The sequence below is a fragment of the Camelus bactrianus genome, chromosome 28 (assembly GCF_048773025.1).
Source record: "Camelus bactrianus isolate YW-2024 breed Bactrian camel chromosome 28, ASM4877302v1, whole genome shotgun sequence".
Taxonomy (NCBI): Eukaryota; Metazoa; Chordata; class Mammalia; order Artiodactyla; family Camelidae; genus Camelus; species Camelus bactrianus.
Genome location: NC_133566.1, coordinates 10,488,552 through 10,510,576, shown reverse-complemented (window position 1 = coordinate 10,510,576; position 22,025 = coordinate 10,488,552). Strand labels below are relative to the sequence as shown.

Sequence of the window (22,025 nt, the reverse complement as noted above, 5' to 3'; positions counted from 1 at the left end):
GACACGACCACGCGCTTGGGGAAGAAAATGGCCAAAGGGACGCGGCCAGAGGTGGCAATCATGGACCCTTCCTCCTCGCGCGGCCTCTGCCCCACAGAAGCCGGCCAGGTGCATCTCCAGACCCCACTGCCGCACGGAGACCACGGGGCCAACGAAGAATCCCGAGGTCTTTCCTAAATTAACTTTTCATGTGAGAGGAGTGCGGATTCACGGGTGGTTGTGAGAAACCACCAGAGACCCGAGCAGCCTTAGCCCACTTCCCCCAGAGGTGAAAATGTGCAGAACCACAGCCCGGCATTGCAGCCAGGACACTGACGGGGCACAGGCGCAGAAACCCCATCACCACGAGGGTCCCTCCAGGGTGGGGCTGCGCCCAGGTGTTCGCACTGAGACTGGACACGTTTTCACCACGAATAGCCACACTCCAGACAGGGCTGGTGACACCGTAGACGGGGAGGGGCCCCACCAGGCTCAGAGCATCTGTCCAAGTGCGAGAGGCCAAGGATAGCTGCTCCTGGTCCCAGCAGGTCTCTTTCCGGCCGAGCCCTCGGCCGTGTTGTCCCTGAAGACTGGTTCCCGCTCCTTCAACACCTCCAGACCCCACCTCACCCACGGGTGCAGCCCAGGCTCCCAGGCCCCTGCCCGGAGCTCTAATGGCATTTCAGGGCACCCGCTCTGGGAACTTTCCATGCCCCTCGGTCGGTCCCTGAGAGTAATCCTCCCTGACTCTCCCAGGTCGGACGGGGTGGAGCATCACCTAAGGGCTGGAACGAAGGTTGTCTTTCTAAACACCATTCGAGGGCTGCCTACTCCTCCACCACATCCAGCTCTGGCGGGGGGCATGGGGTGGGGGGCAGAGAGCGGGGAGGGGACAGGTGCTCACAGTGCCAGACACCGGGGTGTCCAGCCCCGCATACCTGGGTGAGGACTTGGGGCTCTGCTCTGTCTGGTGACCGGGCAGGGCCGTGACGGGGGGGAAAGACGCGTCTCATGGACCAGAGGAACTGCCCTTCCTTCCTTCACACACAGCTGGACCCCCACACGTGGAGTCTGAGACTGAACCCCCACCTCCACTGCCCTTTCAGATCCTGTTCCCTCTTCACTCCAGTTGAAGCGCAGACCTGTGCTTTCCGAAGCCATTTACAGACCCCGATTCAAATGCCATACAATCAAATCCACTTTCACTTGACATTTAAAGAAGTGGCTCCTTCCTTCCACTTTGCAACTAATCAAAACCCTCAGTTTTTTTAAACCTGTGGGAACTTGAGCACGCCCCTAATTCAGTCCTCAGTACGTGCGCACCCCCACACTCTGGATCTAAGGCATGTTGTCAGCGGAGTCACGCGTGTGGGCACCCTTGTCCTTCAGGGCCAGGGCGGGTCCTGCGGTCCGTCCAGGGCTGGAGCCCAGCTCCCACAACCCCATGAGGTGGGCTGCCCTGTGCCCCCGGGGGCACTCTGAAACGCCGTGTGCTTAGTTCCAGCCTCCAGGCAAAGCGCCACGTGTGGGGGGAAGGGCAGGGGGACAGGTGGTCCCTTGGAAGCCAGGTGGCCACTCCCGGGGAGAGGAACTGAGGCCACCCCCCCGTGACAAGTTCTGATAGCAAATCAAGTCACACGAGAGCAGGGACAGGGATGAGCAAGGGTCTGAGGACCAAGGTCAGTGGAGTGGGACCATCGGCGGCAGCTGTGGGATGAGGCTTGGCCGACTCACCCAGCATGTTCAGGGTCCCGATGGTGTTGGTCTTCAGCGTCTTGATAGGGTTGTACATGTAGTTCGGGGGCGAGGCCGGAGACGCCAGGTGGTATATCTGGTCCACTGCAGGGGGCAAACGAGGCCTGTTAGCTCCGGGGACACTGAGAACTCTGAGCTCCAAGAATCGGGCCGCGTAACGAAGGTGTCCCCGTATCTTTCCCTGAAATTCTAGTTTACAACTGCGATTGGAAGAATGTCGGACAAAAACAGAAAATCTCATTATCTGGACAGACGCGCACTGGGCAGGGAAGGGGCCAGTCCTCCTCCAGTGAGAACGGGTCTGGTTAGTGAGCTAAGATAATCTGTTCCAGGTAAGGAAAGCATTCAGGTCAGAAAGGGAACGCTGTTTCAGACAGAGTTAAATGTGAATATAAAACGACATTTTAAATTTATAAAACAAATCTGACACAAAGGCACCAAGGAGCTGGAGGAGAGAGCCTTTTCTCTGGTCTGTGCACCACACAACACCCGGACAGAGGAGGGGACAGTCCAAGGGGGCTTTTTAAAGCCACGGATGGAGAAACAGCCTGGACTCCGCAAGGCCCACCTCATGCAGAGGTAACTGCTTTAACATCCCAGCCCATGACCCTCGCTCCCAGGCTCAGGGGACACCTGGCACCTGCAGCGAGCAGAGGCTGGGGGCTTATCTTCCTGGGAGGCAGCAGTGGCCACAGCAGGAATGGGGAGCCAGCCCTGTGACACACAGGTGCCGCCCACCTCACAGCGGCCGAGGAAAACCCCCACCATCGCAGGGCAGCCGGGACCAGGGTCCCAGACAGCTCTGCCAGTGTGATCGTCCCCCACGTGGCCTTGCCCCCCGCACCAGCACCAGCGGGACCTCCAACCCCACCTCCCAACCTCCTCCCACCAGGACCACTGCCCTCCGTTGAGGTAACAGCCCCTTCGGGGAGACGTTCCAGAGATGATGGCAGAACAGGAGAACTTGGAAACAAAGAGGAGGAATTCCCCAGGAGAGCTTCCTCAGGAAACAGCCCCTCAGCAGAGGGCCCAACCTCCCACCCACACCACACTCCGCCATCCCCCTCAAAGTCTTCTGTCACCTCCGTGGTGGCATGGGGATCCCCGTGGTGCCCCCCGAGATCTGGGCTGTTTCCAGGCTCACCCCAGTCAGGGTGGGTGGTGGTGGAGCCGTCTCTTCCTCAGACGAGGAGAGCCCGGGACACTGGGCGGTGGGCTTGGTCCCCACTTACCCACCCTAACGATTGGTTCTTTCAAGCCTGAGGACGTCAAGGGGGCAGAGGACACGTGAGCCACCAGGACCGGGGAGGGGCACCGACGGTTCCGCGGGGGCAGCGGCTTCGGGCAGGGGTTTGAGGGGCTGACAGCTCGAGGAGTAACTGGTAACTACTCGCCCCAGGGCTGCAGCAGGGCGGCCGCAGGCCCGTCTCCTGGGTGTTTAGGAGGCTTCCTGCCTCGCAAAAGTTATTCCCACAGGCTCCTTGTGTGACTTCTTTTTTCAAGTATTCTTAGTTTAAAAAAACAGTACTTCTGTAACACCATCTCTATCACAATCTCAATTTTTTGCAGAAACAGAACACATTTCATCCCCAAATTCATAGGGAATCTCAAGGGAGTCCGAACAGCCAAAACAATTTTGAAAAAGAACAAAGCTGGGGGGCTCACATTTCCTGATTTCAGAACATACCACACAGCTCACAGTGATCAAAACAGCGCGGTGCAGGCGCAGAGACAGAGACAGCAGGGAGAGAACAGAGCCCAGAACTGCAGCCTCTGTGTCCAACCGCAGGATCTCCGACAGGCAAGGCGCCGAACCACTCAGCAGAGGAAGGACGGTCTCCCTAACAAATGGTGCTGGGAAAACGGGGCATCCACGTGCTACCGGTCGGAGCTGGGCCCTTTCTTATACTTACACACACACACACATACACACAAGCCCAAAATGGACTAAGAACTGAAATGTGAGCCCTAAAATGGTAACACTCCGGGAAGCCAACGGGGAAACCCTGCATGACACTGAACTTGGCGCTGATTTCTTGGATCTGACAGAAGCAAAGGCAACAGAAGCAAAAGCGGGCACATGGGACCACATCAAACTTAACTTTTCTGCCAGTGCCAAAGGGCACACTCCACAGGGTAAAAAGGCGGCAGACGGCACAGGAGAAAACACCTGCAAACCACACGTCGCACCCGTGTATCCAGAACACACTCACAGCTCCTACAGATGAGCAGAAATGCATCAAGCAGCCCAGTTAAAACTGCCACTCCTCTCCCAGGAGGACGCGTGCTGCCTGTGACCGGAGCTCCAGGCCCTGTCCTCGCAAGGACCCGGGGCCAGTCGCTGACGGAGTCTCCTGCAAGGGGCGTCCCAGAGGAGAGCGGCGGAAACTTCGGAACAAGTGCGCATCATCGCCGAGACGGGCTGAGCGGGACGAGGAGACGTTAGCAACAGCGCCTGAGCGACCCTCCCAGCCCCACGCTGGCACCACAAACTGCACCAGAAACGAGCAGGACGGTCAAAAATCTAAGCTGGGGGCAGGGAGACGAGGAGCCGAGCAGAAAAGAAAGAACGGGATGCCCGTGCGTGCGGCCCTCCCATGACCCTGGCCCCGCTGAGGCCGGGCAGCGCGGGAGCCGCAGCAGGAGAGCCAGCAGCCTCGGCAAATGAGGCGGAAAGACCTCAGATCGGTGATGGAGGAGGGATGACTCGGGGACGTGAACCAGTGTCTTCCTTTTCCATGTAACTGGCAGAAGGCAGGCCAGTTATTTTTATGTTGGGAAGAGGGCGGGCAGAGGTGGCTGGGACACGCCTGCCCCCCCCAGGAACTCTCAAAACCCAGTGGTCGAACCTCAAACCAACTTCCTACAGGTGCTTAAGATGAGTCCACACACATGATGTATAAACACAGAAGGGAAAATGGTCAGGCCTGACCAGCGGGACATCGTCCACAGTGACTGCTCAGGATCCGTCAGGAAGTCAAGCGGTACCTCCTGCCAGAGGGGAATTCTGCGTAAAAGCAGACAGCGTGTTTACACCTTCCTGCTGATTTTTTGTCACGTCCGCAGTGGAGCCGGGGTCAAAGCACTTCCCCGGTCAGGAAGGAGGCGCCCCAGCCCCACCGGCCCGCCCGCCGGCCCGGGGCTCACCCTCGATGTACAGCGGCTCCACCACGTCGTGGTTGATGAGCTCAAAGTTCTCGTGGCCAATCCAGTGCTCCACGTTCCTCTTCCTGCCCGTAAAGAAGTTGTCCACCACGGTCACCTCGTGGCCGTCCATCATCAGCTTGTCCGCGAGGTGGGAGCCCACGAAGCCTGCGCCCCCGGTGATCTGCGTGAGGACAGAGCGTGAGACGCGCCCCGATGGCTGGGACAGTGCGGGGGCCACCGACCACGGGGACACACCCCCGTGCGGCCACCTCGGGGTGAAGGGGATGGGCAGGAGGCGGGCAGAGGTCCAGGGAGCGTCTTATCTGACTCCCGGGCAGGGAGTTGTGCCATCGGAAATGTCCAAGCAGCCTAAAAACCTAAACTATCGCTCAGGAAGGAACACAGGGAAGAAACAGCAGTTACAAGTTTCAACATGTGTTCTCTGCTGGAGAATTTTACTACAAAAAGGTCCTGGTTTTACAGCGGACGGGATGCTGAGCGCCATGTACGTGGTTCTAAAGCGACTCCTGCAAGTGTGAGGATCACTTTTCCAAAAGGTGATTCGCGACATGCATCGATCTGGCGAGCTACCAAAAGAAGTCTGTGACATTTAAATTAGACTCAAAAACCCGATTAAAAAAAAACACTAGTTATCTTTCAAATTGTCTACGAGAACAAGTTAATACGCAGTAGACACTGTCCGCAGACCAAAGCCCAAAAGAGTAAGGCCCACAGCTCATTCACACGGTGTCGCAGCCCCAGCCAGAGAAAGGCGGCAGCTCCGAGGGCCCACGAGGGGCAGGAGTTCAGCAATGACGTGCTTCTAAAACTTAAACCACAGCAAACGTGTAAAGGCAACTATGATTGAAGAAAAACATTTAACGAATAAAAAGACTTCATTCAAACTAAATAGTCTCAGTGGAAAGAACCAGGTAAAATGGATTTCATTTTTGGAGGGAGGGCAGGAAAGGAGTAAGCCCAGAAGACACACGTGCGACTACGTTCTCTGCCCTGTCCTGTCCTCTGCCTTCGCCTCCATCCACTCCCTCATCCACGGCATCCTCCTGTTCCAAACCGAAAGAATTAACAGTAGGAAAAGCACCCATTCTTTTTATCTAAGTAAAAAGCACATTAACCTCGAGGTCTATGGCTTTAAAACACTGAATCTGCCATGAAGCCCTCTGCTCACACACAATCTGACCTGTAACCCCCGGGCGTGAGCAGGTGAGGTCAGCGCTGCCGGGGTGGGGAAAGCAGATCTGGGGCCGGGGCGTGGCACCAGCCCGAGAGGAACCACCACCCACCACCAGCCAGAAACGTGTGCTCTGATGACCGCACGAATGCAGAGGCTCAGAACTGGCTCGGCTGTAAAGCCCGGGGCCCCAGTGCCCTCCGCTGGGTCCGCGCTCCACCAAGAGCACGGTCTTCTAGGTCCCCTGGGCGTGAGAGGTGAGAACGCACACCCGAGGGGGTGGGTGCTGGGCCAACAGCCCAGATCCCTGGGATGGCAGAGTCAGCCCAGGCTGCTAATTTCAACTTCTCCCCGCCACCCATCCCGTCCACCTGTCCGGTGCCTGTTTCATCGTCAGCACGCCTACTGTTTTTCTGTGCACCTCGACAACGATTTGAAAAAATACCTTTCTGGAAAGAGAAATGGATTTCCAGATCTGGGCTTCACACATGGGGTGAAATTTCATTTTATCTTACCTACCTTTTATTGTATTTTCCCACAGATTTTAAATCAGAAAAATGACACCTTTTTAAAAGAAATTTAACCCCTTTTAATGTAACTCTACACCCAGAGGCAAATGTTTCCTAAAATAAGACGTTCTGTCCACACTAACTTTATCTCTGCACCTAAAATAACTAGGGGACGGCGGGGACACCCAGCCGAAATGTAGAGCGTTAAATTACACACGAAGCTGCAACACTCCTCTAAGTCTTAGGAGAGACGCAGAATTGCTGGAAGCACCTTTGCCTTTTTAAAAAATAGACTAAAACTTTTTTTCTTGAATCATTGCTTTCTATCTAAAATACTTAAGATTTCTGTCACAAAGCTGGGTGGTTATACAATGTGTCTCCTACTCAGTTTCATCCCTTGATGCAAGCATTTCGAACAGAACCACAATGGTTAAGTCATCGCCAGGCCCAGGCCAACCCCTCAGTGACCGGAGAGACACCCAGAGGACGGCGGGGCGAGGGGATGCGGGGCGAGGGGATGCGGGGCGAGGGGATGCAGGCCTCGTGCACGAATGGATCAGGCCTTGCCTGGCTGTGCTCAGGTCTGCAGTCCCCGCCCTCACCCCAGGCGCTGCTTCCTTGTGCAGGCGAACAGGCAGCTGACCTGCTGGGGTCTGGCTCAGGCCACTGTGCAGACCTGTGCTGCCCAGCCAATCAGGGGGAAAAAAAAGGATGTCTTTTGGAAAAAACTTTCTCTTTGTGCTAAGTCTTCAACAATTCCTGAAAAGGCTTTAAGTTTTAGCAACAACAAGCCAGCCTTGGGCACCAGATGACTCTGAAATGTGGCTTAACCTTTGAGACAAAGGATGCGTGAAAACGCTGAGCCCACGCGTCATGGGTACGTGTGACGGGGACTAAGCGCAGCAGGAAGACCATCCCACGTGGGTTCAAGCACAGTACCTCCATTAAAAAGTTTTTTTTTAAAAAAAACCACGCTAGGTGGCGAGTGCCTCAAGGAGACAGTAAATTCGTGGCTGCGTAGGGGCAGAGGGGCTGGGGGACAGCAGAGTGACTGCTCCTGGGTTCAGGGTCTCCTTCGGAGGGTGATGAACTGTTCTGGAATCCAGATGTGCTGCCGTTGCAGGACTCGGTGGCACTGAGCCGTACGCTTTGTAAGGGTGACTTTTATGGGTTGTGAATTATACCTCTACTTAAAAAGCAAATTTCTTGACATTACAAACATGAATTAGATGTGCAAACTTACCAAAATTCTTTTGCGGTCCTTTTCTGATAAAAACTTGACTGGCGGGTATTTCTGGGTAAAGCTGTGCAAGAAAGAGATTAGAGGAGAGAGAATCAAACACCTCCCAGGCTGTTCATTTAAAGACGTGGACAGGGAATTAAAGAAACAGCATGTAATCAAAAAATGGAGAAACGGGGGTGTGGTTTGGAAGAGACAAATGCAGAGCGTTCACGACCCAGGCTTCTAGGGCAGCCCTGTCCCCGCTGACCCCTCCGTGTACACTAATCCTGACCTCCCCAAGTGTCCTCATTTCCTGGGGGCCCCTCTGCCCCCAAGTGAGGAGCACGTGCCTCCGGTGACATCCTCACGCTGCCAGGGTCAGGATGGCTGCTGGACCCTTCTCACCACACAGAGTCGGGAGAAAGAAAAGTAGACAGAGGGGCTCTGGGAACTGCCACCACCAAGCCCACACCTAACGTTCTGCCTGAAACAACACTGGGGGCCCAGCTCTCCCGACGGGCTCGCCGACCCGAGGGACAGACCATGTCGGCCAGAGTCCCGGGCAAGGCACCGAGTTCACAGGTCCTCACGGCTGGACAAGAAAGAGCTACTGGTAAACTCTGTATGATTACAGTCACATGTGTGCATCTCCTTCTGAGTCAAAAAGCACAAAGGACATCACAGAAGCCTCAAAGGGAAACACGTAATTCTCCTATTTCAGGAGCTCTTCTGTGTAAAGCCGGGGCGTAAGCAGAGCTCTCCAGCTGAGTCACCTTCTTTTCATTAAGAAGTTAGTATTATTCTGTACAGAAAGTGATCCTCAGTGGGCAGATTTGTTTTTCCTTTTTGGGGGCAACGTAAAACTTGTGGGGGTTAATTTCTTACCGTTGACAATTTATTTTTTTTTAAAGCTTCAATTAAAGTTCCTCAAATCACACCAGTCTTATCAAAGGCAGAATTTCTAGTTCCCTTCCAGTGAAATGTCACAGGCATTATCATTTCAGGACCAAATCGTGGCAAGAAAGATTTAAAGCACAAATAACAGCCTTATCTTGCTGATGGAATCAGTTAAAAACCATCACCAACCCTGACTGCAGTAAGGGTTAAAACTCAGTTTGCTGACTGCATACAACACTCAACTGTGGCCAAGAAGAAAGTGAATGAACACTTTTTGTTTGATGAATTTTCTCCATCCTCATTTCTCTTTGATCAGTTACTGAAAACACCAAAATCAAAGGAAAAATTGTTCTCCATTTCTTCCTTTTTATTCTGGACTTGAGAGAAAGCTCTGACAATGACGCATACATCCAAACACATCCCAAGGGGGAAAAACAGATACAAGCTTTAACGAATGAAAATATTCATTTTTCTTTTTTAAACCTCAAGACCCCACTGTCACTCCAACACCCAGCGTTTCCCTCACACACTCGAGGGAAAGGCTTGGCCCCGCCTTTGCAGGAACTGAGGCGCCCACGTGGTTTGGGGAAGGAAGGTTTCAACACACTTGGAATCCTCTTCTCACTCACTGTCCACACCACATGGGGATTTCATTCAGGGAGGTTTGGGGCGGGGGACAGATAACTGATGTGGACATTGGTCTGAATCGTCAGTTTGTTGGATTTGAACTGACAGAGGGCATCAGAAGAAGGACCTTCACGACCTAAACAAGCAATTCTCCAAGGAAGAAATACAAATGATCAATGGGCACATGAAAAAATGCTCCATATCACTAATTATCAGAGAAATGCAAATCAAAACTACAATGAGGTATCACCTCACACCAGTCAGAATGGCCGTCATTCAAAAGTCCACAAATGACAAATGCTGGAGAGGCTGTGGAGAAAAGGGAACCCTCCACCCTCCTGCACTGCTGGTGGGAATGCAGTTTGGTGCAGCCACTGTGGAAAACAGTATGGAGATTCCTCAAAAGACTAGGAATACACTTACCATATGACCCAGGAATCCCACTCCTGGGCTTATATCCAGAAGGAACCCTACTTCAGGATGACACCTGCACCCCAATGTTCACAGCAGCACTATTTACAATAGCCAAGACATGGAAACAGCCTAAATGTCCAGCAACAGATGACTGGATAAAGAAGAGGTGGTATATTTATACAATGGAATACTATTCAGCCATAAAAACTGACAACATAATGCCATTTACAGCAACATGGATTCTCCTGGAGAATGTCATTCTAAGTGAAGTAAGCCAGAAAGAGAAAGAAAAATATCATATGAGATCGCTCATATGTGGAATCTAAAATAAATAAATAAATAAATAAATAAATAAATAAATAAATAAATAAATATAAGACAGAAACAGAGTCAGACATAGAATACAAACTTGTGGTGCCAAGGGGGTGGGGGTGGGAAGGGACAGACTGGGATTTCAAAATGTAGAATAGATAAACAAGATTATACTGTGTAGCACAGGGAAATATATACGAGATCTTATGATCGCTCACAGCGGAAAAAAAATGTGACAATGAATGTTCATGTATAACTGAAAAATTGTGCTCTACACTGGAATTTGACACAATGTTGTAAACTGACTATAACTCAATAAAAAAATGTAAAAAAAAAAAGAAGGACTTTCACAAAGCATCTGGGGTTGGGCTTCAGGGAGATTCCCCCCAAAATTAATTAACTTAAATATTTTGGGGGGAGAAAATCCACAGCTTTCATCAGAAAAAGTTTTTAATGACAAAAGGAAAAAAAAGGGTTTAAAAACACTGCATCCACATTTTAGAGTGAAAGCTGACTTTCTCGTGGAAAAGTTCCTGTCTTGAAAGTGCTTCTATCTTTGGAATGAGACTCGCTCAGTTGAGATGAACTTATATGAGATACTGACCTTCTAAGGCCCGTTAGATAGAAGCCTTTTCTTAGACACAAAACAAAGAGTGCACATACCTTTTTTCCAAGTCTCTGATCTTCTCTCTGAGCGGTTCAACAATCTGAAACGAAAGTAACCAGAATCCGTTTTAAGGCAGAAACGCTGCCCTCCGCCACTCTCACCCGACTCTGATGTGCAGACATGACACAGCAGGGACGTCGGTTCCCCTGCAGGGCACGTCCAGTGTGACATTAAGTCAGACTGCGGGAACCCAATTCTGGAGTCCAGGTGATAAACTGCGTGTTGGAACCTCTTTTCCAGAGACGCCCAAGGGCTTCCCCACGACTGGTGTTTGGCTTCAAATCAGAGTGAGCAACCCTCCACCCCTCTCCCTGCCCACCTTACAACAGCTTATCTGTCCCTACATTTGACCAAAACACAAGCAGTTATTTTAAAACAGAAGGTGTGAAATGGACAAGGCACTGGCTTTCTGTGAGGCAGGCACGGCCCCCTCAGCCATGCACCTGCTGGCCCTTCGTGTTCTGGGTCCTAGCATCCGAGATGGGCCAATCTTCCCCTCGGCACCTGCTCAGGTGAGTGGGGGCGGGGCCCGCCTCCAACCCTGATACAGGTACTCGCTTCCTTTCTCTAAGAAATCCTGGAAAGGCTCGCCTGAAAGGTCAAATAAAAGTTTAAATCCAGTTTGCCTTTAAGGCAGAATTTGTTTCAATACATCACACCTTTATAAACGGATAAATGCTGGCCCCGAGGTGTGTCCACAGCCTAACAAACAGAACATCTCCTCCTGAACAAGGGAACGACTTAGGGAGAGCTGGGGTCTTCGTCGCAGGTTAGTGGCCACAATAGAGCTGCCAGCCCGAGCAGGGGAAGGGAAGTGGGCAGACATGAGACACGGCAGAAGCAAAATGCGGGAGAGAGGCTGACCTCTTCAATCTTGCTCTCAATCCTGAGTTCCCCGTTCTCCTGGATGGACCTGGTGAGCAGAAAACCACAAAACTGAGATTCGCCAAAAGGCTCCGCGGCTTCCAGGTTTGTTTCTGGACAAATGACCACAACACAGACCACAGGCTGCAGCCCCTCCCTCTCCTCCTGGAAAGGCCGCCCCAGGCCCCCAGCCCCTCCAGGAGGGGAGGCCAGCGGACAAGACTCCTGGGGGAGGGGGCCAGCCCCCCACCCCATCTCTCAGGCTCACCACCACCTTCTGGGGTGTTTCTGTTAAACTAAGAGGATCCCACCTTCACGTGATGCCCAACGTAGGGTTTTAAATTAGAGGCAAGAAGTGTGTCTATGGAGGACACGTTTCTTTGCTGGGCTTCCCTGGGATTTAATGCAAAATGGAGTTTTTCCAAGTGAAAAGACAGCGCTCCTTTAATGGGACTGAGTGGCCCTCCCAGCCACACACAGAAGCCTCTGTCCAGACACACAGCAGCCCCGGTGGAAGGAGTCGGGTCAACACGGCCCGCCCGGCTGCAAACCTTGCTGGCCCTGGAGAGCCTGGGGTGGGGGTGGGGGGTGCAGGGCCACCCTCCCGGGCCTCCTGCGGCCGCACTGCCCACAACCTGCCCGGCACCGCCCTGGCTGCTGCTCTTCTACTCCTCCTCCCACACACACAAAGTGGAGGGAATTCTTCAAATGCAAAACTGTGTGCACAGCATCAAATCTGTTTTCACAGTGACTGCCTATTACTTCTGGCTGATTTTTTTTTTAAAGAATCCCAGCACAAGGATTTTACTAGTGACCCTGATGCTCTGTTCAGCAGCACAAATGAGGCTCCTTCAGGCCTGAAGCTCCCCAGGCCGCCCCACCCCTGAGACAGATGGGTGGTCTCCACACCCACTGATCTGCTCCCCTGGAGGGGGCTGGGGCCCAGGGCAAGGGCAGACAGCTTCCCCAGGACGGTCCCTTCTCGAAAGGCCTTGGAAAAGCCTCCCCGAGTGCACATTTCAGTAGCCTGAAAGCTGGGGTCCACCCGCCTCCGCCTACCGGGGAGGGCAGGGCTGAGGTGGGCGGCTCAGGGGGCCTCCACTCTCCACACCCGGGCTGGACTCGGGTCAACATCAAAACCAGCTGCGCGCCTCGAGAACAACCACGGGAGAGAAGACCCAGCCCAGATGCGTGAACAGCAAAAAGACCCAGCTTCACTTTCACACATTCCTCAGTTAGTCCCGAGACATCAATGGTGTGTATGCAGCAACTGAAATGTGTCAGTAAAAACAACTCAAGTTACTATTATAAAAGTTATTAAAAAATGATTACCTCATATTAACCAAGTTGCCCCAAACAGCTGTAAGGGAAAGAGAAAGGAAAAGTCAACATTTACATTCACGACACTCAAGGACTCCAACTAGTACAATATTAATATTTAACCAACATCTTACAGTTCACTGAGAAAACGGTAGCTTAGGAAGACAACAAAATACACACTTTTAACATAAAAAGTCCTACTAAAAATAAGCGAAACGACCCTATAAATCCCCTAATTTGGGGATAATCTTTTGGGGTTTGGAGTGCAACTGTGCACGTGTTTTTGTTTGTTTTTTTTTTTAACTGAAGTCTAGTCAGTTTATAATATCGTGTCAATTTCTGGTGCACGGCATCATGTCTCAGTCATACATGAACACACATACAGTCATTTTCATATTCTTTTTCATTATAGCTTACTGCAAGATATTGAATATAGTTCCCTGTGCCATACAGTATGAACTTTCTGCTTATTTATTTTGTATATTGCAGTTAGTATCTGCACATCCTGAACTCCTGATTTCAGCCACAGAAGATGGAAATCCTGCCCTCTGTAGTAACATGGGGGGACCCTCAGGACATTACATCTGGTAAAATAAGTCACAGAAAGACAAAATCATACAATTTCACAGTAACAACCACCCTAGCCCACAGATACAGAGACCAGATTAGTGGCTGCCAGAGGCGGGGGGTGGGGGAAAGAAACGGGGGAAAGAAATGGGGGAATGGGGTTAATGTAAGTACTGGGGATGCTGGACGTTGTCTGTGGGTGGTGACTCCAGTTAACAACACTGCATTGTATGCAACATTGTAAATCAACTATACTTCAGTTTTGAAAGTGGGGGAAAAATAACACTGCATCGTATACTTGAGGAAAATTGCTAAGAGAGTAAATCTTGAAATCTCATCACACACAATAAAAAATACGACTGCGAAGCTACGTTGTAACGTGGTAATGCAGGCAGGACAGTTCCAGAGGGGAAAACAGATCTGCAGTGTGACTTCTGCTACTAAAACATACATAGGAAAAAAAAAAAAGCCGTCTGAAGATGCCAAACACCGAGTTCACACGGGGACGTAACTGTGTTCCTTGTATTTATGTGCCTACTTTGCTTTTGAAAAAGGAGGGGAAAGATTTTTAAATGCCTGCTAAGGTGCGCGCCCCATTCGAGGTCTCTTCCCAGACAACTCGTGAGCATCCGTCTGGCTGGTCCTCACCCGGATGCCAGCGTCCACAAACCAGGAGCTGCCAAACCCCGTGGACAACCGTCCTCACCGTGTATCTCAAATGAATAACACGCTGTCTCACTCTCTGGCTTCAGGACCTGCTCTTTGTCAAACCACACCAGGAAGCCTTGGTCTTCCTGTGCTGTGGAACCGGCCCAGAGGATGACCCACTCCTGAAGGCGCCTTCTGAGTGCCGAGAGCCCTCTGGCAATCTTCTCAAGTCTTGCCATCTTAGCAGTTCACCCAGGGTTTTCCTTCTTCACCTTTTCTTGAACCCGTTTACGGCGTCTGTTTGGAGACACTTCTCCGTCCCTCTGTGCTCACTTAGACCATCTGAGAGCAGGTGAGGCTGCCTTTCCCCCGGGAGGTGCAGACACCCGGCCTCCTACGTCCCGCCCACCCCAGCACTGGTCTGGCTTTAGCACCTCTCCCTCGGGGAGCACGTGCTGCCTGGGCGCCACCCCCCTTTGCAGACGGATAACAGCAGTGCACTGACCGACAATGCCCAAATCTGCTCCACTGTCCCTCCAGCACCTGGACCCTCCCTCCCAGCTGCTCTTCCCCACTACCCCCACAGCTTCATAACCCCTGCCCCTCTCCTCACCAACCAGATCCTTGAGCCCCGCCTTGCATCCCCACAGGACTCTGCACCCCCAAACCACTCCAGCTCTGTCTGCGGATACTGGCACAGCCTCCCGCGGGGTTTGTCTCCCTCCCTGGCTCCCATGCACCTGCCCCAGGAGGAGGCCCTCCTGACCTGGCCGTGCTCCTGGGCAGAGCCCTTCTCGTCCCTCCAGCCTCATCTTTCCCCACCATCCCCACTGCCTCCCCCACCACAACACCGAACCCCACTCTAAATCACCCCTGGGCAAAAACTCGGGGTGACCAAAAAGGGCTTCTTCTGAACAACAGAAGACGCGTCTATAGCCCAAGGGTCTTAGGAGTTCCATGCCCAGGATGGGACCAAGACCAAACAGACATGTGCTCCCTATTATCCAAGGCGTGAGGAAACAGTTACAATTTACTCCACAAAGGACAGTAACATCCCCAATGTGTTGAAAGCATTTATAATACCAGGGGGATTATAATACCACCAAACACACAGCAGAAAAACGGGCAAACTCTGAGCTGTTCTCAGCAGTGGATGCAGTAACGGTCCTTTAACACTGCCACTGAGAGATGTGCACAGTGAAGTAGGAGAGACCCTTTCTGGCCAGTGAGTTGTCACATGCTCTGTCAGGGAGGACACGGTGTCCTGGGGCATCGCAGGTGGGACCACTCACTGTGGCACGAGACACCACAGAGTGTGGAGACACACACACGGCAGTGACACGCAGCTGTGAGGCCAGGCACAAGTGAGTCCAGACACTGATTTGAGAACATTCCAGGAAATGCCACGCAGTGAAGGAAAAAAGCAAACCGGCCGCTGTGGTCCGCTGCCTTCTGGGTCACAGGGAGGAGCAGGGACGCGCGCACACGCAGACCCCAGTCCACGCCCGCAGAAGGAGACCGAAGACAGAGACAGCAACTGAGGACAACGTGACTAGGAAGAGTCGCAGCTCTGCGTTCAGCCTGACTTCTGAACCAGCAAACAGCTTACCCCTGGCAACAATGACAAAGGAAAAAGCAAACCCTAAAATGGAACATCAAACAGAAAACAAATAAACTCACTTGTATCCATATCCGGCAGAGAAAAAAGTGTTTCACGGAGCTTTGGAACACAGTTTCTGTGCCCTGCAGCGAGGTGACAGTCCAAGGACAAAAAGAACTACAAAGAAATTCTGAACTTTCTTAAGTTTGCTGTTGGTAGTGGAATTTTTTTTCCTTTTTTTTTCTTTTCCAGTGGAAGTACTGGGGATTGAGCCCAGCACCTCGTGCATGCTAAGCATTTGCTCTATCACTGAGTGGCACTGATGCAGTGATTCTGACACTGTCTTGTCTGGGAGGACAGAGCAAAGGAGTTTTCACTGCTGTCAGAACCCAGCCTTTCACTATGGGAAGAAGGAAAGAGCCTGGCGGAAAGGGGGCAGGTAGGGAAGAAGCCGGGTGTGATTTAAACGGGGGGTGTTAGCGTCAACTCGTGATTGGTAAAAACGTGTCCCTGTCCTGGCTCTGTCCACCGCAAGGGCTGGAGGCAATGACACCCCCACCAGTGCTCGGACCCTGATTTCCAGTCCACATTCTCCATGGACAGGAGCCAGGACTCGCTGGAGAGACGGCTGAGTCCAGGTTTGGGGTAATGGAAAAACTAGATGGGCATGAAGGAAGTGCTCAAAGGCTCAAAGAACCCACGAGTCCGCAGTGACTTAAATAAAAAGGGCGTAAACTAATGGTGACCCCCCCAATATGTCCACATGCCAATTCCGAGAACCTGGGGATATGACCTGACCTGGAAGAAGGGTCGTAGCAGATGTAATTAAAGATCCTGAGACTGAAAGGTCATCCTAGATCACACAGCGGGGCCCTCAATCCCATGACAAGTGTCCTTACAAGGGAAGGGGGAGATGAGACAAACAGGAGAGGAAGGGCCACGTGACCACCACAGGGCCGTGAAGCATCCCAGAGCCCGAGGATGCCTTCAGAGGGAGCGGGCCAGCCAAGACCTCGACTTCTGACTGTGGCCTTGAGAACTGTGAGAAAATACGTGTCCCTTGTTTTAAACCCGCCCAGTTTGTAGCAGTTTGTGACAGCAGCTGCAGGAAGTGAACAGAGAGAGAGAGGAGACAGAGCGAGGCCAAGATCACCAATTAATAGGCAGAAAGGAGTTATAGAATTAGGAGATGACCGTTCTGTGATTTCAAAGTAAAAACTGATCTAGGCGAGGACTGCCGATGGATGCTGAGTGCGTGGCCTGCAGAACCAGACCTCGCTGGGCCTCTGAGAGTCCCTGTGTCCAGGGAAAACAGAGATGCCCGGTCCCATCTCTGCAGAGGGTGGAACGGGGGTCTGGGGCTGGGGAGCCCCTCATCAGCTGGGACGACCCTCACGGCACTGTGTCCTCGCCCGGGGCCCCCAGGACGCCTGGGAGAGCTGGCAACACAGCTGGGAGGGTGCTGACCACTCGGCCCACAAGGAAGGCGGCTGAGGGCCAGGGGGCAGCTAGGGTCCCCCCACCCAGTCCTCCACCCAGACAGAGCAGCCGGCCCAGGGTCCTGGGCCAGCCTCGCAGGAGAAAGGAAGCCACCGGGGGAAAGAGACTCTTCAGAGCAAGGAGACTGAGCAAATGAAACATTGTGAGAAGACGCTGCAACCAACAAAGACCACTTGTCTTAGTTTCTTAATTTAGAGGGAAAAAAGAAAAAGAACCCTCAAATGAAAACTGATAGCAAAAACAAATGTTTCACATCACTAGAAGAGTTAGCTTATGAAGATGACGAAATTGAAAAAGTAGAGTGAAAGTCTAAAATGACAGAGAGGGGAAATTAAAAGCGCTAGACGCGGCAAGTCCACACCCGCGGGATAACGGCAACTCCACACCTGAGAGATAACACTCCAGAAGCGGAGAAAACAGAGGGGAGGGAGCAGACAAAGGATGGCTCAGGGTATTCCCAGAGCTGCAGTGAGGGTCCTCGATGGCGGGGCTGCACGTCCCTGGGTGGGTGGACGGGCGGGGCGGGCACTGGGCTGCGGCCACACCAGCCCAACCTCGGGCACCAAGGGCAGAAGAGGGGCCTGGGATCCCGGGAGAAACCAAGTGCCCAGAGAAAGGCTTAGGAAGGATGGAGCCACACATGAGTGGTTCTGAGGGAGACTTCTCTAGAATTCTGCTCCATCCGTCTGTCAATTACCTGTGAAGACAGAGAAGACATTTGCAGCTAATGCCTCAAAACTCACCTCCCGTGACACCCAGGGGAAATAAATGAGAGGAAGTCAGGGGACTGGAGATCTCCAGGCCGAAGGGTTTGGGGAGCCACAGTCAGCAGCATGAAGTCCGAAGGCTCTGGGCACACCCTTCCTTCCTCAGGGAGGCGGGGATGCTGATGCTCTTGGGGGAGACGGACACGGGAGACAAAGATTTGAATCCAACAAGGAATCATGCATGGAAAGCGGAGAAATGAGCTCCAAGAAAAACACCAGGTAACACACAGCGTGGCTCCCTGTAACACTGAGTCAACCGCAAGAACAGTAAATGTCGATCTCGAAATTACACATCCACATGGGGGCAGGCCGGTGAGCATGGGTGGGAGGAAAGGAAGCAGAACAAATAATCATCTTCTAAAGCAGAAGGTCGCTAGTAGTCTCCACAAATGAAAAATCAGGAAGCACGTGATTCTGCATCACAAAGACAAATACCGAAATCACCAGCTCAGAGAAGTGAAGTGCTGGCCCCTGGGTCGGGGAAACAGTGCCCGGGGGACACCAACACATCCTGCAAAGGCGACTGTGCATGTCACAGACACTACAGGTAGCTCAAGCTGGTCTCCACCTGGCAGGCTGGCATGATTTTCAGACGGTCAGACCTCCAAGGCGTCCAAGGAGCTACAGCTCTGATCTAAGTGCTCCAGGGACTGAAATCCCTGCTACCGAGAAGACAACACACGCACGAAAAAGCGCCCCAGTGCAGGGCAAGGCAGCCTGTGCCTGGAGCCCTGGGTCAGACGTGTGTCAGCAAGCAGGAGGCCAGGCCCGCACAGGCACACGAGATGGAGAAAGACGTGAGAAATGGAGCGGACCGGGGAGAGCACTCCCAGGAGGGGGCTGTGTGTCTTCTGGGAGCTCAGATGGCTTCCACAAATGGCCAGGTAAGACTATGAACAAGGAGAGCGGAGACCTGACATCACAGGCATCGCTGCTCGCTTCTACCTTCGTGTCCTTGGACCCCGCCCATCAGGAGCCACCTTCTCTGCCAAGTGCCTAAAATCTACCACCCTGCTCACTGCTATGGTCACCCGAGTCTCCGACCCTCCCAGTTCAGTTCCCCCACTTCCTGAGCTGGTACAAGGCCCCTCCCAGGCCTGCCTGCTCTGCCAGTCTGCCAGGCAGCCTCATCACTACCCCGTTTTCACACCCAACCACTGCAACTTGTCGGCACTCCTAGAACACTTCCTGCTCTTGCAGCCCCAGGACTGCTGCACGTGCTGTTCCTTTAGAACACATCCCTCCTATGTCCCCGACTAACTCCCATACATCTGTCCTTTCTCCACCCAAGACTCCCTTCCCGGGGAAACGTGCGTCCCAGAGCGTGCCTGTCACAAGCCCTCCTGCTCTCCTTTCCTTCCTTTGTACCTGTGTGCAATTTAACCTTTGTCTGGGTGCTTATCTAAGTCACAGCCACCTCACCTCCTAAGCTTGTCATTCTAAAAGTGGGGCTCCAGACCACACCAACAGCATCTGAGGTGAAGCTATTAGACACTCAAACGGTCAGGCCACACCCAGACCTACAGAATCAGAAACTTGAGGTGGGAGGTAGCGACCTGTGTTCTGAAAACCCTCCAGGTGATTCGGACAAACACGCCAGTTTGAAAACCACCGCCCAGGTGTTCTGCTCCCAGGGGCTCCCGGGACTAACCACAGGACTAAGGACAGCAGTAAGGGCTTGACAGACAGCGGTGAGGACTCAGTAAGATTTCCTGGTCTACAGAACGGTGGAGAACTCTCCATTGCTCCCTAGACCCCTACTTTTAGAAACGCCCAAATCAACACTGGGCCTGCCCCAGACCCAAGTTCTCACCCTGGCCTCCAGGCCTTTCTGCATTCAAATCCTGGTCTCTAAAGCTTATTATCATCTATGTGACCGTCCGTAAATCTGCCTGATTTCTCTTGGCCTTAATTTACTCACCTCTAGAATGGGAACAGTCAAAGTACCTAGTTCCTAGGATTGTTGAGACAATTAATGAGACAAGGAAACGGACTCACGCACACGTGGGGAAGCGCACAGCATATTCAGGTCTTGTTATCACAGTCCTAACAACAGTTATACAGCTTCGAAGTGATCTTTTCCCTGAAGTCTGTCTTCCGGGCTCAAGACAGGCTCACACTTCAGACTGGCTCTTCCTCCCTTGCAAACTACTCCCACGTAACACGCATCACGGCCTGAAGCCTTGCCTAGCAACCAGGGGCCGCTGGAGCTTCCCGGGCTCCACCTCCTAGGACAGCTAGGCTGCACCCGACAGGCCGGCTCTCAGTCTAGGTGTCTTCCTAGAGCTCAGCCCAAGTCACTTTCCCGAGGCGCCCTCACCTCAGCAATCAGATCTTGGGAACTCAACCGGTGAGCGGGTGTTTGGTTTCAGCGTGTATCAGTCTCGTGACTAGGAGTCAAACGGAGCTCACACTTGGTCCAATTTTGGTACTTGGTGAAGTATTAATAGTAGCAAGGAAAATACATTCCCACCGAATAGATTTTTTTTTTTTTTAAGGAATAGCTTCTGCCTCTAAGAAGACACAGGGTCCACCACATGCCTGCCAAGTGCCCCTCCTGCCCGTCGCCCCGTAGCTGCCGTGAGTGATGACACGAGAAGCGCACCAGCCTAACGGGCCTGGGATCCCCCGAGCTGCGCCTCCGCGCTGGGCCGACCCGCGTCCCTGGACACCTGGGCTCCTGGACCCCCAGGAGTCCGGATACCTGGGTGCGGGGACCCCGGGGCGTCCGGACATCTGGGCTCCTGGATCCCAGGGAGTCTGGACAACTGGGCGCGGGGACCCTCGGGGGTCCGGACACCTGGGCTCCTGGATCCCTGGGCGCGGGGACCCCCGGGCGTCCGGACACCTGGGCGCGGCCGCGGGACGGCGGGGTCCGGGGACACCGGGCTCCCCAGCAGTTAAACGCTGAGTAATTTCCCCGGGAGGCAGGCAGCCAGAGCGGGGGCGCCGCCGGGCGACAGCATTCCTGTCCCCCTCGAGCCGCCGGCGGCGCGGCACCACCAGGAACGCGGCGGGGGCGGCGGGGCCCGAGGGCCGAGGGTCCGCGCCCGCTGTCCGGCCGGCCGCGGCGCGCGAGGAACGGGCAGGCCGGGAGCAGGCCGCCGGCGGGAATGAATGGCCCCGCGCGCACTCACAGGCCACGTAGGCGAGCAGCGCGACGCCCAGCAGCAGCTTCATCCTCCTGCGGCTGACGGCGGACGCGAGGCGCAGCAGCGCCTGGCTCAGCATCCCGGGCCGCGCGCTGCGGCCGCTGGGCTCCGTGCGCGGCGGCGGCGGCGGGGGCGGCCCCGAGGCCCCGCCCCGCGCCCGCTTCCTGCCGGCGGGGCCCGCGCGCATGCGCCGCGCCCGCTCCGCCCCGCCCCGCAGGCGCAGTGGCGCGGCCCGGCCGGGGGCGCGGGCGGCAGGTGCGCATGCGCATGCGCCGGCCGGGAGCCGGTCCCGGGCGGAGGGAGGGAGGGAGCGGGGTGCGCCCCTGCGGGGCTGAGCGTGCGGCGGGGCTTGTCCGGGACCTGAACAGGCTGGACTCTAGACGCCGGGCGTTTTCCCCGCTTCTGCAATCGGCTGAGACGTCTTTCTTTTAAAATAAGGAGTTATTATTATCCTAAGATAGCAATGCTGGTGGTGTAAGATGAGGACAGGCCAGGAAGGGAGGCGTGGACCGCGCCGCCCTACCCGGGAAGGAGCGCGCGCCGCGTCCAGCCCCTGCCGGGCGTGCACGTTTATTCGGCCGTAGTTGAGCGCCGAGGGTGTGCTCACGGCAAAGGCGGGCCCTGAGCTTAGTCTCCCAGGAGCACCTACTGCGCGCCTGCTCCCAGCAAGGAGCTGCGTCGGAGGACGCACGGATGCGGACGGCATCGTGGATCCACGGAGTGCTGTCCCCTGGAGGGGACGGAAGGTGAGCGCGGATCTGGGCGCTGCCGGGCCAGGGGATGCCCGGAGAGAGACCCTGAGCGCGGGGGGCTGCGGACCCACCTGCAGACCTTCAGCCCGGGGAGGAACAGCGCGCCTGGTCGCGGGAACGACCTCTGGGAACGC

The 22,025-nt window shown here is 54.0% G+C and overlaps 1 protein-coding gene across 2 annotated transcripts in view; it reads right to left on the bottom strand.

Annotated features, from left to right (window-relative positions):
- The window catches only part of UXS1 (UDP-glucuronate decarboxylase 1), a 31,885-nt gene extending 10,589 nt beyond the window's left edge, over positions 1–21,296 (bottom strand). The window contains exons 1-7 of one of the 2 annotated variants that reach the window (XM_074354375.1): positions 21,125–21,296; positions 12,918–12,945; positions 11,586–11,634; positions 10,718–10,761; positions 7,826–7,886; positions 4,882–5,062; positions 1,714–1,818 (exon numbers count right to left, since the gene is read on the bottom strand). In XM_074354375.1, the coding sequence (XP_074210476.1) occupies positions 1,714–1,818; positions 4,882–5,062; positions 7,826–7,886; positions 10,718–10,761; positions 11,586–11,634; positions 12,918–12,945; positions 21,125–21,218 (562 nt within the window). In that variant the 5' untranslated portion in view covers positions 21,219–21,296. The remainder of the gene's footprint in view (positions 1–1,713; positions 1,819–4,881; positions 5,063–7,825; positions 7,887–10,717; positions 10,762–11,585; positions 11,635–12,917; positions 12,946–21,124) is intronic. The other variant, XM_074354376.1, reaches the window with a different exon arrangement.
- Positions 21,297–22,025: the final 729 nt, after the last annotated feature.